This window comes from Cetorhinus maximus, chromosome 12 (genome assembly GCF_964194155.1).
Source record: "Cetorhinus maximus chromosome 12, sCetMax3.hap1.1, whole genome shotgun sequence".
NCBI lineage: Eukaryota > Metazoa > Chordata > Chondrichthyes > Lamniformes > Cetorhinidae > Cetorhinus > Cetorhinus maximus.
In genome coordinates this window covers 23,903,161-23,919,319 of record NC_135890.1, presented here as the reverse complement: position 1 = coordinate 23,919,319, position 16,159 = coordinate 23,903,161, and the positions used below count along the sequence as shown (strand labels likewise).

The following is a 16,159-nucleotide window of genomic DNA, read 5'->3' as shown; positions in this document are numbered from 1 at the left end:
ATCAACAGTTGAAATATCTCTAGCCCCATAGACAATCAGAGACCGGAGTCGTGACATGGCACCGCTACAGCATTCTTAGCAATCATTTAAATGTTGTATAAATGTTTTTGCCACTCTGAAAAATCTAGACAACTTAGCAGGAATAAGAAGTGTTGAAACACAGTCCCAGTATAGAGTTACTCTGTTTTTCCCACAGTCCCTATTATAGAGAGCCTCCCTGTTTCTCCAAAGTCCCAGTTTGCAGTTATTCCTTCTTTCCCACAGGTCTAATGTGGGATTATTCCTTACCTGTGTTCACTCTCTGATGTCTGGAACTGGCTGTACAAGGTACTCGTACTTTTTCGACCCATGACACCACTGGAGGGAGTGGAGGTTGTGCTACTGTCTGTGTCCAGACTCAGATTCAGAGTGGATCCAACTGCTGCCTCATGCAGATAAACACACTGTGACCTTCGATGGTGCGACAGGCTTGAGGACATCAGCAGGGAACTTGAAGACAAGTGCTGCATAAATAAGAAAATCAGGAGTGATCCAGCCATAAAAAAGTGCCACTGGGTTTCATTCCTTGTACATTGTGTAATGATCAGCTCCTAATCACAGTGCAACATTCATCTGTTTCACACTGTGTAATGATCTCCTCCAGGCTATGCCATGACCTTCAATTGAAAATGGTTGGATTCCTCTGGAACTCATGCAGAGCTGTGATGATTGGTCAGGCAATGAAAATTACTTTCCCCTTCACCTGGTATTATTCCAGTTACAGATATATATCCTTTTAACTCACTTTAACTTCAGTTTTAGGTGTGAGAGCACTCTCCCCTCTGAGCCAGAGATTTGAGCACATAACCTTTGCTAGCATTGAACTCAGATGGTCAGTAGCGAGGGAGTACTGCAGTGTCAGAGGGTCAGTAGTGAGGGAATGCTGCAGTGTCGGGAGAGTCATTAGCGAGGAAGTGCTGCAGTGTTGGATGGTCAGTAGCGAGGGAGTGCTGCACTGTTGGAGGGTCAGTAGCGAGAATGTGCTGCATCGTCAGAGGGTCAGTAGTGAGTGAGTCCTGCACTGCCGGGGTATTTGTTGAGAGGCAGCACTACCTTGTAGGAGGGGCAGTGCATGGGAGCACTGCACTGTCAGGTGGTCACTTCTGAAGGAATGCTGCAATATTGGAGATATTTCTTTTGGATGAAACATTAAACCAAGGCCTCATCTGCCACATCAGGTGTATGTAAAAAGATCCCATGGCATTAGTTTACAGAGTGCAGGGGTATTCTACAGTGTTATGCCAAAATTCATCCCTCAATCAGTATCACAAAATCAGATAATCTGGTCATACATCTCATTGCTGTTTGCAGGAGCTTGTTGTGCGCAAATTGGCAGCTGCACTTCCTACATATCATAAGTACTTCATTGGTTGTAAAAGCCTTTGGGATGTCTCGAGGTCATGAAGAGGTCTTTTATCTTCTTGGTGCTGTACTCTTTCGAATGTTGCTTCCACGAGAACAGTTACTCTCACCTCTACCCTAGTCAACTCTTCCCTCATACCTCCATAATTGGCTTTGTTTAAATTTAAGTTCCTACTTTCAGGCTTAACTACATTACTCTCAAATTAACATGAAATTCTATCATAATACAATCACTCTTCCCCAGAGGATCCTTTACTATAAATATTACTAATTAACCCTGACTGATTGCACAATACTAGATCTAAAATAGCTTGTTCCCTTGTAAGTTCCTCAACATATTGTTCTAGACACGTATCTGCCTCTCATCCACACCTGCTGTTGACCACAGTCTGTGCAAGGGTGAGCTGAAATCTCCACAGTCTTGCCTTACCTTGTTTAAAAATCAGATCCTCAGCAATACTCAGTTACAACTCAAGTATAGAAATCACAGCCACTATGGAGCAAGACATTTGCAGCTCACCATCATTTCAAAGTCAACTATGGACAAGCAATGAAGGCAGTTCAAATCCTGTGAACACATGTTGAAGCCCAAGTGCTGACCTACCTTACCCTCCTGTTTGCTCTCTGTCCGCTGGGTTGTTTTGATCTTGTCCCAAGTCTCCTTCCATTTGTCTGGCACTTGACCCAGCTCAGACTCCAGTGACTGCATCTCCTGTTGGACACAACAGTGATCAAATTAATGGCCCAATCACGCCCCCCACCCCCACCACTATCAGACACAAGCGACACAAGAGCAGCTGATAGATTCACAGCCCACTCCAATCCCAACTGTCAGACACACGGATAGGTGATCATGTCCATGGCCTCCTAGTCCAGATTACTGTCAGATACAAGGACAGCTGACTGCATTCACAGCCATCTATGGGTTGATCCTCAGAAACTGCCCACATTTTAGATCTGGACTGACACTCAAGCATGAACTCTACCTCCAACAATTTACTGATAGCATCTGGCTCCGTCTTGTTTTGGTTATCATAGCAGGGCCAGACAATCTTGCGCTGTGTCCGAGGAGCTCTTTCCCCGTCATCCACTTGTTCTCGTCGACTGTACACCAGCTCCCAGTCATATGGTGGCCCTTCAGAAAGTGTCTCATGTGTGTAATAATCCCATACCTTAAGGTTGGAAATGTTACCATATGGCCTCAGAACCTAGAATTTAACAGGAGGATAACATCAGTGGTATTTAGAAACTGCCAATGCATTTAGACCAATAGTCAATGGAGTTACAAAATCACAGGAACTGGAGTAAGCCATTTAGTTCTGAGTTTTTAGATTATGTCCCCTAGTCTGAGACACCTCAACCATCAGAAACAGTTTCTCTCTATCTACCCTGTTTCTGTTAATATTTCAAACTTCAATCAGATGACCCCCTTAATCTTCTAAATTCCATAAAATGAAACGCTAGTTTGTGTGATCTCTCCTTGAAATTTAACTGTTGGAGTCCATGTATCACTCTGGTAAATCTATATTATACCCCATCCAACGCTAATGCATCTGTCCAGAATGGGAACATAATGTTCTGAGTGTGGTCTAACAAAGGGTTTATATAGCTGTAGCATGACTTCTAACCTCTTGTATTCTAGCCCTCTAGATATAAAGGTCAGCATTCCGTTAGCCTTTTAAATTATTTTTGTACCTATCCACAACATTTTAATGATCTACTTACATGAAAAGTCAATAGATCAATAGTTAATGGGGCTATAGAAGCAAAACCCACTGAGAATCATGTTGTACAATGAAATCCACCACCTCCACATCAACTAGCCAGAAGCTCCTCCTCACCTCTCCATCTTCGGGTGCATACAGGTAATTGAAGAAGACTGGCGTTTTCTTACTGAGCCGGTCAATGTAGTCCCACACAGACTTGTATGCATGTTGGTTCTTCCTCTCTCCTTTCTCTTCATACATCAGTCCTGTGGGATACAGACAGAACTCAAAGTACTCTGTAAAAAGACATCTGGACTACCATTAAGGCTGGTTACATAATGAAGAGGGGCTGAGTGGATCAGACTCTGTTCCTTCACCATGGAATGATAGAGGCATTTAGTTTAATTCCACTCTCCTACCTGCCTACCTCTGGGATCTGGGTTCAAATCCAGTACCAGGCAGAGGGGGATGAGGGATGCCAGAAGTAATGAATCTATGCTACAGAGGATTGTATGTTGTCTTTTCACCTCAGATTGAGTTTGAGAAAGGGTGTGTGGAATTCGATTAGAAAAACCCATTAACCTTTTTTAAATCACATCCTGCCAAAAAAGCAACCCATCAGTCTTCCCATTATAACATTTAATATCTTGTCAAGACAGCAGAGAACTCTTTCAGCATATCAGCCTACATCAAGTTGGGACGAGACAGGAGGGAGAAGAATGATGTTTCTGGCAACACTGACAAGGTGATGGGAGCAAGAATCTGACTGACTGCTCTAGTTACATATGAACATACGAATTAGGAGCAGGAGTAGGCTACTTGGCCCCTCAAGCCTGCTCCGCCATTCAATAAGATCATGGCTGATCTGAATGTAATCTCAACCTCACATTCCTGCCTACCCCCAATAACCTTTCACCCCTCGTTAATCAAGAATCTATCTAGCTCTGCCTTAAAAACTCTGCTTCCACTGCCTTTTGAGGAAGAGAGTTCCAAGGACTCTCAAACCCTCAGAAAAAATTTCTCTTCATCTTTGTCTTAAATGACCGACCACTTATTTTTAAACAGTGGCCCCTAGTTCTAGATTCTTCCACAAGAGGAAACATCCTCTCCACATACACCTTGTCAAGACCCCTCAGGATCTTAAAGGTTTCAATTAAGTCACCTCTTACTCTTCCAGTAGTTTGCTGCTGGTCCCCAGCAAAACTAAGAAAATAAATCTCAGCAGTTCTCTGACACCCCCACCACCGCTCTCTTCCACATACTCACCAACTCTACACGTGCCCCACGCCCTCAACAACCCCACAAAATTACCCAGCCCCTTCACCAGCACACACACATCCTCATCTGAACAAAAATCAGCTGATTGTGATTTTACCAAGTTCGATCCTTTCATGGTCAGAGTCCAGAAGGAAGGTTCGGAAGCGGTTGGACACATAATGATATGCCAGGAATTTCAGATAGTGCAGACTAAACTCAAACTCCATTGGGAACTGCAAATGGATCTGAAAAGGACAGAAAGGAATAGGTACGAAGTTAAAGGAGGGAACAATAGGCAAGGACTGAATAAACAACAACTTCCTGGTGACAATGACTAGTTCTTATAGGATCAGGACTCCATTATTCACTGACTGGCAACATGACCATTCCAGAGAGGTAGTCCCACACACAGTCTTCCTCTGCTTCCCCTGCAGCGGGTAAGGAGGTGGAGGAAATGGAGTGGGGGGTTTGGGGGACAGGGAGGAGGGGTGAGGGAGGGGGGAATCCAGCTTAATTACAGAAGTTGATTAAACGGTAGTATACATAATCAGCTTGGTGTGAGAGTTAGAAAGGTGAGACAAGCAATTCAACCACATCAGTTCCCAACAACGTTCTGAATAAGGGGTTTCCCATTTAAGATGGAGATGAGAAGGGCTTTTTTTCTCTGAGGATTGTTAGTCTTTGGAATTTTGTACCCCAGAGTCGTGTAGGATGGATCATTGAATATGTTCACAGCTGAGTTAAACAGATTTTTGATATACAAGGGAGCCTAAGGTTAAGGAGGGCAGGCAGGAAAGTAGTGTTGAAGCCATGAACAGATCAGCCATGATCTTATTGAACAGTGGAGGCGGCTCAAGGGGTTGAATGGTCTACTATGCTCCTATTTCTTAGATTCTTGAGGTCATGTGAGATCTGGAAAGTTTTGACACTGTAAAGATGCAAAGAACTTTCTTCAATGGACTAATTATATAAATTGATGAGATTCAGTTCCAGTCTCAGACACTGATCTTCACTATATATTAATAATCACCAGCCCAATTAATGATGGATTATTGAGATATATCTGCGCTCCTTTGGTAGCCTACATTATTCATTCCCTCAGTTAACTTCATCTCCTAAATAGTTGTTTATTTAATGTCTAGTTTAAATGTTTATTACCCTTTAGGTTGATATAGGATGTTGTTAGATTTCTTCTTCTGACGCTCTAACAAGACAAAATTAGTGAATAGTCCCAACACCCTATGATGCACAAGGCGCAGTGCAGCGCAATCTCACTTTGCCATGAAGGCTATGAGGAGCCAGGTTCTACAATAGGATGCACCTACCTGATGTACACAGTCCAGAAACTGCAGGAAGACAGGGGTGAAGCCACTGCTCTGACTGGCCATTGTCTGAGCACCACGGTGGCTGAAGCGGTGTCCAAATGACAGCCACTCTTTCTCCACCAGAAGGCGGAAGCCCTCCAATGTCCTATAATGTTGGTCAGACAGCAGCTGCACCAAGGACACCACCTGAAGGGAATTCAAAAACAAGTCAGAAAAACCATTCCTGAAACAAGATGGAGAAACTCTACTATGGGGATTGATATTGGGATGGGATAGTTGATCCCATGGCCTTTGTGGTGCCACTGAGAAGCTCTTCCAATGCTACTTCATTTCATCCCATCAATATAACCTATTCCTTTCTACTTCAAGCGCCCATCTAACTTCCCCTGAAATGCATCTGCTCTGTTTGTATCAACTGCACCTTGTGGTAGGAAGTTCCACATTCTAACTCTGAGTAAAGAAGTTTCTCCTCAATTCCCCAATGGATTTATTAGAGACAAGTTTACATTTAGACTGCTTAGTTTTGGTCTTGCCCTCAATATTCTTCATATCTACCCTATCATATCATTTCATAATTTTGAAGATCTCTGTCAGGTCACCTGCAGAAAAGAGCCTGTTCAATTTTTCTGATAGGTATAACCTCTCAGTTCTGGTATCATCTTTTGCGAATCTTTTTGCACCTTCTCCAGTGCCTCTATATCCTTTCAATAATATGGAGACCAGAACTGTTTGCAGTACTCCAATATGGTCTAACCAAGGTTTTATACAAGTTTAAGATCTCACCTCTGCTTTTGAATTCTATCCCTCTAAAAATCCCCGTGCTTGGTATTCATTTTTTGTGCATCTTATATAAATGAAGTCGATCCCCTCTTCAGCAGCTAAAATAAGACTGGTATTTGTACAGCATCTTTCACATCCTCAGGACAACCGAAAGCACATTACAGCCAATGAAGAATTTTTGAAACATAGCCACTGTTGTAATGTGGGAAAAATGGCAGCCAATTTGCACCCTGCAAACTCCCACAAAAAGCAATATGATAATGACCAGATCCTTTGCATTAGGTGCTGATTGAGGGATAAATATTGGTCAGGACAACAGGGGCTCTTCTTACAATAGTGCTGTGGGATCTTGTAGGTCCACCTGAGACACAATTCTACAAGGTACATAGCCACTCTCAGCCTGATAGTTACCGTCAGTGGTCAAACATTTACCACATTAACTATAGAGGGGTAAGCAGTCAGTATTCTGCCAACCCTCATACTGTTCCCCACAGTGCCTCCCCATAATTTACCCTCTTTCCTTATTCCACATAAGCAATCCCATCAACAAATCTACTAAAACGCAGCAAAGTGTGGGATAATGGAAGAATAATCCATGTTGGGTCTAAGTCTGGAGGTCACTACACTGTTTCTGTCTGAGTCAAATGGAACTGAGGAGCAATGCATGCAGCATCCTCAATACAAATGTCACCTTTGACATTTAGCTATTTATGTCTCCCCTGGGGTGACCCAGCTGCCTGGTGGGTAAATGTACAGCCCATGGGTACTGAGTCATATGAACTAAGGAGGTTTCAGGCCCAATTGCTGATCCGGGCCAGGGCAGCAGATAAGACACAATAGGTGGCCTGTAGAGTTTTGCAGGTAGACATAGGTAACATTAGCCATGATTCTGTCTGGTAGTCACTCTCTAGTGACTTTCACTGGAAAGCACATGAGTACACATGCGTACAGGCAGATGCAGGTGCATGTATGGGCATTCTTGTGCATGTAACCTCTAAACACACCCTCTAAACCAACACAGGAAAAATGACTTAAGTGCGCTATTAGGGGCAGTGTGAAAGCTTGTGAATGTGGACCCTAAAACCCAACAACAGTTAGCTCCAGGACACAAGGGGAATTCAAAAGCAACACTCTTACAAATACATAAGGATTACAAATGTATGGTAATCACAGAGTGAAGTTCTTTTCTTTTATTAGGTTTGTGAGGACAGATTCCAGCTTGATAATTGATAATAGGTACCTGAGTTGTCACGTCCCAGCCATCCTCCAGACTGATCAGCACTGAGGATCCATTATCCAACAACTCGACAACCAGCACTGATACCTGAAGCAACTTGTGTAGCTAGTAACAGAAAATAGAGTGATGAAAGAGGGAGGAAAGGAGGAGGAGGAGGAGGGGAAAAAGGTTGAGAGGGTAGGGAACAGAGTGAGGGGGGATGGGGCAGGTGAGAGGGGCAGTCGGGGTAGGAGGCAGCAATGTAACCGAAATACCTGAGAGAGCCAGTCAGATTCCTCCAATGAACGGTAGTACGACTGGTTGGGATCCGTGGATGCAGAGCTTGGCACGCATGCCTTCATCAACTTCTTAAAGCTGGTCTTCACGTGTCGGGCATCAAATATGTCAATGGGGACAACTTCCCATTGCTGTGAAGGATCTTGTTTCGCCCCCTGGGCAAAGAATCATATGTTATCCACATACTGTTAATTGAAAATTTCACATGCAACTATACCATTTTTGAAAGATCCTTAGCCATTAATATACCAATAGTGAACTCACTAAATCCCTGAGCAGATCAGTCTGAAACAAGTCTTCTCTTTCATTATCTACATTAAACAGGAGCACCCCTGCAGACTGTGTATCTGGATTCCAAGGATCCAAAAATAGCCCTGCAATCAACCATCGTACTGCTAGAGAGAGGGACTTTAAATGTTCAATGACAGGTCTCCGATGCAAACAGACATTGGACCTTGGAGTTTATTACCTCATCTAGTGGGTCCTGGTGGAATTATCATGCCAAGTCTGAGATTGAGCGAAAGTACTGCAAACTTTGGGATTTACAGTATACACTTGACAGTCAGACCTGCAAATGTATCATTGGTGAGACCCACACACACTGATCAATAATCTGCAATTACAGGGCCAATGTTTCTAGTGGCTCCAATATCAAATCCCCTAACTAGACAGCATTGATCCCAGGTTCCAGAAGGATGAGACAACAGCATTTGACCTAGTATTGCAACATGGAGTGCTGTTCATCCCTTCTGTCTGTCTTCACATACTGTCTTCCCTCTTCAGGCTGTTGAATATTCTGGGACAAATGAGAAATGCAGGAATTTGTCCCTAGGGTTTAGGAGATTATTCTCACCTTTAGCTGGGACTTCTCGCCGATAATGTACAGGCCAGCTCGCGGCTGCCTTAAGTAGTGAGAGTCTAAAGGGCCCCCGTTAGCCTGTGGGGACAATGTATCTTTGCCTGCAAGCCGAAGTCCTACGTCTGAATTCAGGGAATAAGCACTCAGTCGTCCACTGCCACGCATACTGCCCCATTTTCCTGGAAGAGATAGAGACAAACTGTCAGCATTCAATTACCACTCCTCCAGTTACAATAAATCTGTAGTGCTGAGAGATCACCAGCATCATTCACTCGATTCCCTGTCCCAATCTCCTTTTTGGTAAAGGACTGTGGATCCGGACCCATACTCTATGGGAAGGGAAAGAGTGGGGTGGGAACAAAGAAAACTGCAAGCGCAGATCAGGATTACACAATGTTAGAGTTTTACTTTTGTTGAGTGAATAATTCTAAATAGTAAATCAGCAAGGCTCCCAAATGCTGTGCCAATGATGAGAATTCGCACAGCACCACCAGTAGTGGGAGGCCTGCAACAAAACAGGCAAGTGTTTACATTGGAATTGCTGCTATAAATGTTTAGAAATAAAAGCATCATTCAAAATTCATGACATTAGCAAGGAAGGCTTATGGACTAAAGTGCGTGCCATATTCAAGGCAAGTAACATACCAGTTGGTCTCCTATGACGATGCAAGCATGAGTGAAGTCCAAGAACACAAAGGGATACACATTCAGGTAATGGCTGAGAAATGGCTGAATTATTAGGCCAAATCTTCTGGTCTCCATAATGTCAGAGACTGGACATATAACTAAAGATGCATGTCAGGACCCTGTGGAAGTCCTGATGTGCAGACCTATATGGAAATTGCCCAGGAAGTTAAAACTTCGAATGGCAATTCCCCGGCTCCCTGGGAACTTCTGCAAATGTCTCCAACCAGAGTTGGAGACTTGGGACAGATCAGCAATATTTACCTAGGTAGTTACCCAGGAAATGTTAGATAGATTAAAATCTGGTCTAACATCCTGACCCACCTACTCCTTCCCCCACCCATGTACTTGCCCATTCAGTAACATTCAAACTGGATCTTTAAACTTACCATAATGCAGCTCATGCTGTAAAAAGGGGTCTTGTCCCGTCTTCCCCTGACTACACTCCGCTCCTACAGAGTTCGCTGATGGGTGCTGCACATTTCTGACCCTGGTAGAAATGTGCAGCAACGTCAATTCGGGGCAATTTACGAGTGCAGCAGCAATTCGGCAATCATTGCAGCTGCTTAGAAGATGCAGGCCTTTAAGTATTTACTTTGTCTCTGCATTTACCAGGCAGATATTAACATGGTGGACATAACAGAGGACATCAAAAAAAAAGTTAAGATGGATTGCATTTGCCCAAATTAAAAGATGTTAAGGAAGAGGAAGCAGGGGTTATTACATATAACAATTCAGTAGAAAAGAATGCCATGAAATCTATACTCACCTTGTTGGAGAACGGAGTTTGGGAACTTCAACTCTCAATGGACCTTGGAGCTTTTGCGTACAAGTAGACTGAGAACAGGCTGCATATGCGCTGTTTTTGCAATTCTTACGTTCTTGGGGTCCAGCATGCCAGTGCAAGAAGTAAAACGACATAGGTCAGGAGACCAGGAGCAGAGCACCATGGAAAACTAGTATCCCAGGCCGGGGACAGGGAGAGATCCCAAAAGGTAGTAGGGACAGAGAGAGGCCCCAAGAGGAGAGGGGACAGGGAGAGGTCCCAAAAGGAAGTCCAAGGTAGGAGACAGAGACGGGGACAGAAACAAGTCCCCGTTAAAGTAAAAAAAAGGAGAAACAGGCTCCAAACAGAAGTGTTGCAGGCCGTTGAGGCAAAGGTGCCCCTTTGGAGCAGTAGTGTTCTCAGTGCCACCAAAGATCTGAAGTTGTGCTTGTGAGTTGGTGCTTGGTGCACACTTGGGAATCCAGGCAAATGGAATCTCGGGAGACGAGGTTGAAACCCTGTGTGGTGGGCCGTTGTTGATGCCGTCCAAGTTTGGTAATTGAAGAGGGTTCAGGAGAAGCCCTGAAGATCCAAGAAGGCAATTGAGGGTTGGTGACTCTGTGCTGCAGGCCATTTGGGCAACTGCTCGGCATAGTCAAAAAGCTGAAGTTGTACTTGTGAGTTGATGCTTGAGAGCATGCTTGGGAATCCAGGGGAAATGATCTCGGGGGATGAGATTGAAGCCCTGCAACATGGGCTGCTGTTGATGCCATCTGAGTTGGAGCGACTTTTGGAGACAATTCCTAGGTAAGATCTTAGAAAGTGAAGACTGAAATCCCTTGTGAGACAGACAGAGTTTCATTGAAATTGGTTGACTCAGTGTTACTGATGTCTGGGTGGGTTGTTGAGAAATCGATGCATTCTTTCTTGGTCGCATCTGCCATTTATAATGTAGTAAGGTGTGTTCGACCACAGTTTGCCTGTTAGTTTAAGTATACCTCATATTAACCCTGAACGTTAGATTATAGGCTAGATATTGTAAATTGTTTTATCTTTCTTAACTTTTCTATACAAGGTTATTTTGGTTTGTTCAAAATCCATGGAATTTTGTGGCTTTATGCACTTGGCAAGTGTCTTGAATCTCAAACTTTGTCTACTTTAAACAAAGCATTATTGGTCCCTAACTGAATCTTACGGAAAACTTGGAGGGCCGGTCAAGGATCATAACATAATTGGGGACTGGCAGACAGCTAATGTTATTCTTATATTTAAAGAGAGATGGTGCATGCCCAGGGAACTATAGGCCACTTAGGTTAATATCGGTGGTAGGAAAGATAATGGAATCTTTACTCAAAGATGTACAGAAAAACATTTAGTAACAAGAACATCAAAGAGTAGTGAGCGCATATTTGAAAAGGGAAGGTCATGTTTGATCACCCTCATAGAATTCGTTGAAGAAGTAAGAGAAAAAGTAGGCAAGGGTAAAGTGCAGGATGTAATAAATTTGGATTTTCAAAAGGCCATTGATAAGGTACGGAGTAGCCTTGTGACTAAGGGTCAGAACATGTGGAGTAAGGAGATAAGTATCACAATGGATAAGAAGCCGACTATAAAACAAAAAAGGTAGTAGGGGTTAAAGGTAGCTATTTAGGTTGGCAGCAGATGGGGAGTGGTGTTCCACGACCACTGGTGCTAGGATCACTGTTGTTCACTATTTACATAAACGATTTGGACTTGGGAATTGGAAGTACAATTTCAAAATTTGCAGATGACACCAAATTGGAGGGATGTAATTGTGAACAGAAGAAAATTGTGACAAAATGCAAGAAGGCATTAATAAAATTTGCAGAATCGATATGCAATTAGCAAATGGGCTTCAATATAGATAAGTATGAGGTGGTATCTTTTGGTAGGAAGATTAAGGTGACCATATATTCTTGGAAAATAAGTGTCTAAATGGGGTAGAGGAGCAGAGGATCATGGGAACAGATACACAAAACAAAGTCATGACGCAGATTCGCCCATTCATTGGTGTCATCTTCATCCAGAAAGTTGACTGCCATGAATCTTCACCTGTCTGTCCTGCCCTTACACATTCCACATAGGTCAACTGTATCCAGTCCATTATATCTATCATCTATTTTTTCCTTTGTTTCCCTCTCCTACATTTTCCACCTATCTTTCCTTCCAATAATTGTCTCTGTCTACCATCTGCTCTAATGATGTGATCAAAATACAGTATCTTTCTCTCTTTGATGTTATGCAGTAATTTCTTCGTTTCTCCATCCTTTTCCAGCATTTCCTCAATAGGCTCAGTATATGTAGGATATGCGGAACATCCTCCTACATGTCCACATCCCGAATGCATTTAGCTTATCAAGAGCCTCTTTGTCAGTTGTCCTCGTCTCTGAGGCATATAACCTAGATGACAAAACGTAGAACCTCAGCATTCTTTTCTCAAGATTCAGGTTCAGTTTCTTTGATATTAACATGTCCTTAATTCTGACAAATGTGTTCACAGGTAGCTCAATTCTCCTTAGGATCTCAAAATCACATCTCCCATTAGCTGTGATAATCTGCCCAATAGGCAAACCTTTTCACTTGTTCCAGGACAGGTCAATTTACTTCAATTTTCACTTCACAGAATTGTTACAGCACAGAAGGAGATCATTCAGCCCACCAGCTTCTGGGGTTAGGTCTCTGCTTATCACCACTTTCTTCACATTCATTCTTAATCCATGTTCTACACTCCTTGCTTTCATTTTGTTTACAATTTCCTGCAGTGCCTCTCCTGACTCTGCAACCAGTGCAGTGTCATCGGTGTATCTCAAATTGTTGACGTTCAACTCACCATTGTTGCAACCTGATAGGTCTTCTATTTCTCTGAAGATAGCTTCAGTGTACAGGTTGAACAGTTTTGGGGGCGTAACACATCCCTGGTGCGCTCTTTTGATTGGAAAGCTGTCTGACATGTTATCAAGTCCTGTCACTGCTGATTGATTTCAATATAGATTCTAAATTAACGCAAGTTAATAGATCCATAAAAAAGCAAACAAATCAAAAGGGTTCATTTCTTGATGAACAGAATTGAAGAGTAGAGAAGATATGTTAAAGTTATATCAAACTTTTGTTAAATCATACTTGGGGAACTGAGAGCAGTTCTGGTCTCCATATGATAAAAAGGATATAGAGGCACTGGAGAGGGTGCAAAAAAGATTTATGAGGCTGATAACAGAATCGTGAGGTTATACCTGTCAGGAAATACTGAAAAGGTTGGGGCTTTTTTCTGTGGAAAAGAGGAGACTGAAGGATGACCTGATAGCAGTCTTTAAGATTATGAAAAGGTTTAATAGGGTAGGTGTATAGAAGATGCTTTCACATCCAGGAGAGCGCAGAACCAGGAACTATAAATTTAAGATAAAAGCAAAAATATCTGGAAAAACTCAGCAGGTCTGACAGCATCTGCGGAGAGGAACACAGTTGACATTTCGAGTCCGTATGACTCTTCATCGGGACTAAGGAAATGGAGAAATGAGATGAAAAACAAGTTGGTAGAGGTGGGTGGGACAGGTAGAGCTGGATAGGGGCCAGTGATAGGTGGAGGCAAAGAAGAGATGTCATAGGCAAAAGGACAAAGGGGTGTTGACAGTGGTGATATTATCTAAGGAATGTGCTAATGGGGACATTAAGGGTAGCAAGCAGGACAAGCTAGTGGCAGATAGTCCTAGTGGGGGTGGGGTGGGGGGAAGGGATCGAAATGGACTAAAAGGTGGAGATAAAATAATAGATTGAAATAAATTTAATAATAGGTGGGAAAAGAAAGATATATTTTTTTTAAATGATAAATTACTGGAAAAAGGGGGATCGGAAAGGGGGTGGGGATGGAGGAGAGAGTTCATGATCTGAAATTGTTGAACTCAATATTCAGTCCGGAAGGCTGTAAAGTGCCTAGTCGGAAGATGAGGTGCTGTTCCTCCAGTTTGCGTTGAGCTTCACTAGAACATTGCAGCAGGCCAAGGACGGACATGTGGGCATGAGAGCAGGGTGGTGTGTTGAAATAGCAAGCGACAGGGAGGTCTGGGTCACGCTTGCGGACAGACCGAAGGTGTTCCACAAAGCGGTCACCCAGTCTGCGTTTGGTCTCTCCAGTGTGGAGGAGACTGCATTGGGAGCAGCGAATGCAGTAGACTAAATTGAGGGAAGTGCAAGTGAAGCGCTGCTTCACTTGAAAGGAGTGTTTGGGCCCTTGGACAGTGAGGAGGGGGGAAGTAAAGGGGCAAGTGTTGCACCTTCTGCGGTTGCATGGGAAGGTGCCATGGGAGGGGGTTGAGGTGTTGGGGGTGATGGAGGAGTGGACCAGGGTGTCCCGGAGGGAACGATCCCTGTGGAAAGCCGCAGGGGGGGTGAAGGGAAGATGTGTTTGGTGGTGCCAACATGCCATCAGTTGGTGGAAATGGTGGAGGATGATCCTTTGAACGCAGAGGCTGGTGGGGTGATAAGTGAGGACAAGGGGGACCCTATCATGGTTCTGGGAGGGAGAGGAAGGTGTGAGGGCGGATGCACGGGAGATGGGCCAGACACGGTTGAGGGCCCTGTCAACCACCGTGGGCGGAAAGCCTCTGTTAAGGAAGACATGTCAGAGGAACTGTTTTGGAAAGTGGCATCATCAGAACAGATGCGACAGAGGCGAAGGAACTGAGAGAATGGGGTGGACTCCTTACAGGAAGCGGGGTGTGAGGAGCTGTAGTCGAGGTAGCTGTGGGAGTCAGTAGGCTTGTAATGAATATAGGTGGACAGTCTATCACCAGAAATTGAGACTGAGAGGTCAAGGAAGGGAAGGAAGGTGTCAGTGATGGACCACATGAAAATGATGGAGGGGTGGAAATTGGTAGCAAAATTAATAAATTTTTCCAGATCCAGATGAGAGCATGAAGTGGCATGAAGATTGTTGTTAATGAATCCATTAGGGAATTCAAGAGAAACTAGCTAGAGAATGGTTAGGATATGGTGCTTGCTATCACAAGGAGTAGTTGAGATGAATCGCTTAGATAAATTTAAGAGGAAGCTAGATAAACACACGTGGGGAACAGTAATAGAAGGATATACTGATGGGGTTAGGGGGTGGCTCATGTAAAAAATGGCTAGGAATTTTTGAACCAAACAGCCTGTTTCTGTGCTATAAATGCTGTCTAACTGCAAGTTTAGTCTGCTGGTGAAGCAGATTTCCAGGTTGTAGCACTAACTGTGCAAGTGTACAGAGATCTAATTCAGTTCCCATCTTAATGGCATATATAGTCAATTTTACATAATATTTTAATTATTTTCATTTTACTGGTTATAATTAGACAGAAAAAAACAACATTATGAGAGCAAGGAAGTAGAGTTAGCTGGAGCTTAGGAGCATCCTTGAAGTGCAGGTTGAGGGACTGTGGAATGCAAATCATGTATGTCTACATTACTTCCCCCAGATGAGAGGGTGTAATTAGTGTGACAAGTTTACACAGGTGGTTTTCATTATAAAAGTAGGCATAGGAATTAATACTGAGAAAAGTTAACATAGGAAAGTTAGGTTTTGTAGGGAGCAGCTGCTTGCAGGTGCAAGATTTTTAATATATTATTCATATTACAATGCTTGATGTACACAAAAAATATGGAAAATTTATTTTGCTTCATAGGTAATCACTGTGCACAGATATGATTAATATCAGCTCATTCAGCTTTGTCTGCCACTGAGCAAAGGCTTAGCCCATAACTAAGTTAATCAGGTGAGTGCAATAGGAAGTTAAGGGTTTTAGAACAGGCAGTCTCAGTTTATGCATGCTATAGCAGGTTAATATGTGGTTATTCTTGCTCTTAGCCCTCCTAAAC

At 43.3% G+C, this 16,159-nt stretch overlaps 1 protein-coding gene across 4 annotated transcripts in view; it reads right to left on the bottom strand.

Annotated features, from left to right (window-relative positions):
• The window catches only part of sbf1 (SET binding factor 1), a 163,932-nt gene that overhangs the window by 7,030 nt on the left and 140,743 nt on the right, over positions 1 to 16,159 (bottom strand). For all 4 annotated transcript variants that reach the window (XM_078553164.1, XM_078553166.1, XM_078553167.1 and 1 more), the window contains 9 exons: positions 8,836 to 9,020; positions 7,961 to 8,137; positions 7,710 to 7,811; positions 5,690 to 5,875; positions 4,483 to 4,609; positions 3,243 to 3,373; positions 2,388 to 2,609; positions 2,006 to 2,113; positions 289 to 503 (listed from right to left, as the gene is read on the bottom strand). In XM_078553164.1, coding sequence (XP_078409290.1) covers positions 289 to 503; positions 2,006 to 2,113; positions 2,388 to 2,609; positions 3,243 to 3,373; positions 4,483 to 4,609; positions 5,690 to 5,875; positions 7,710 to 7,811; positions 7,961 to 8,137; positions 8,836 to 9,020 — 1,453 coding nt within the window. The remainder of the gene's footprint in view (positions 1 to 288; positions 504 to 2,005; positions 2,114 to 2,387; positions 2,610 to 3,242; positions 3,374 to 4,482; positions 4,610 to 5,689; positions 5,876 to 7,709; positions 7,812 to 7,960; positions 8,138 to 8,835; positions 9,021 to 16,159) is intronic.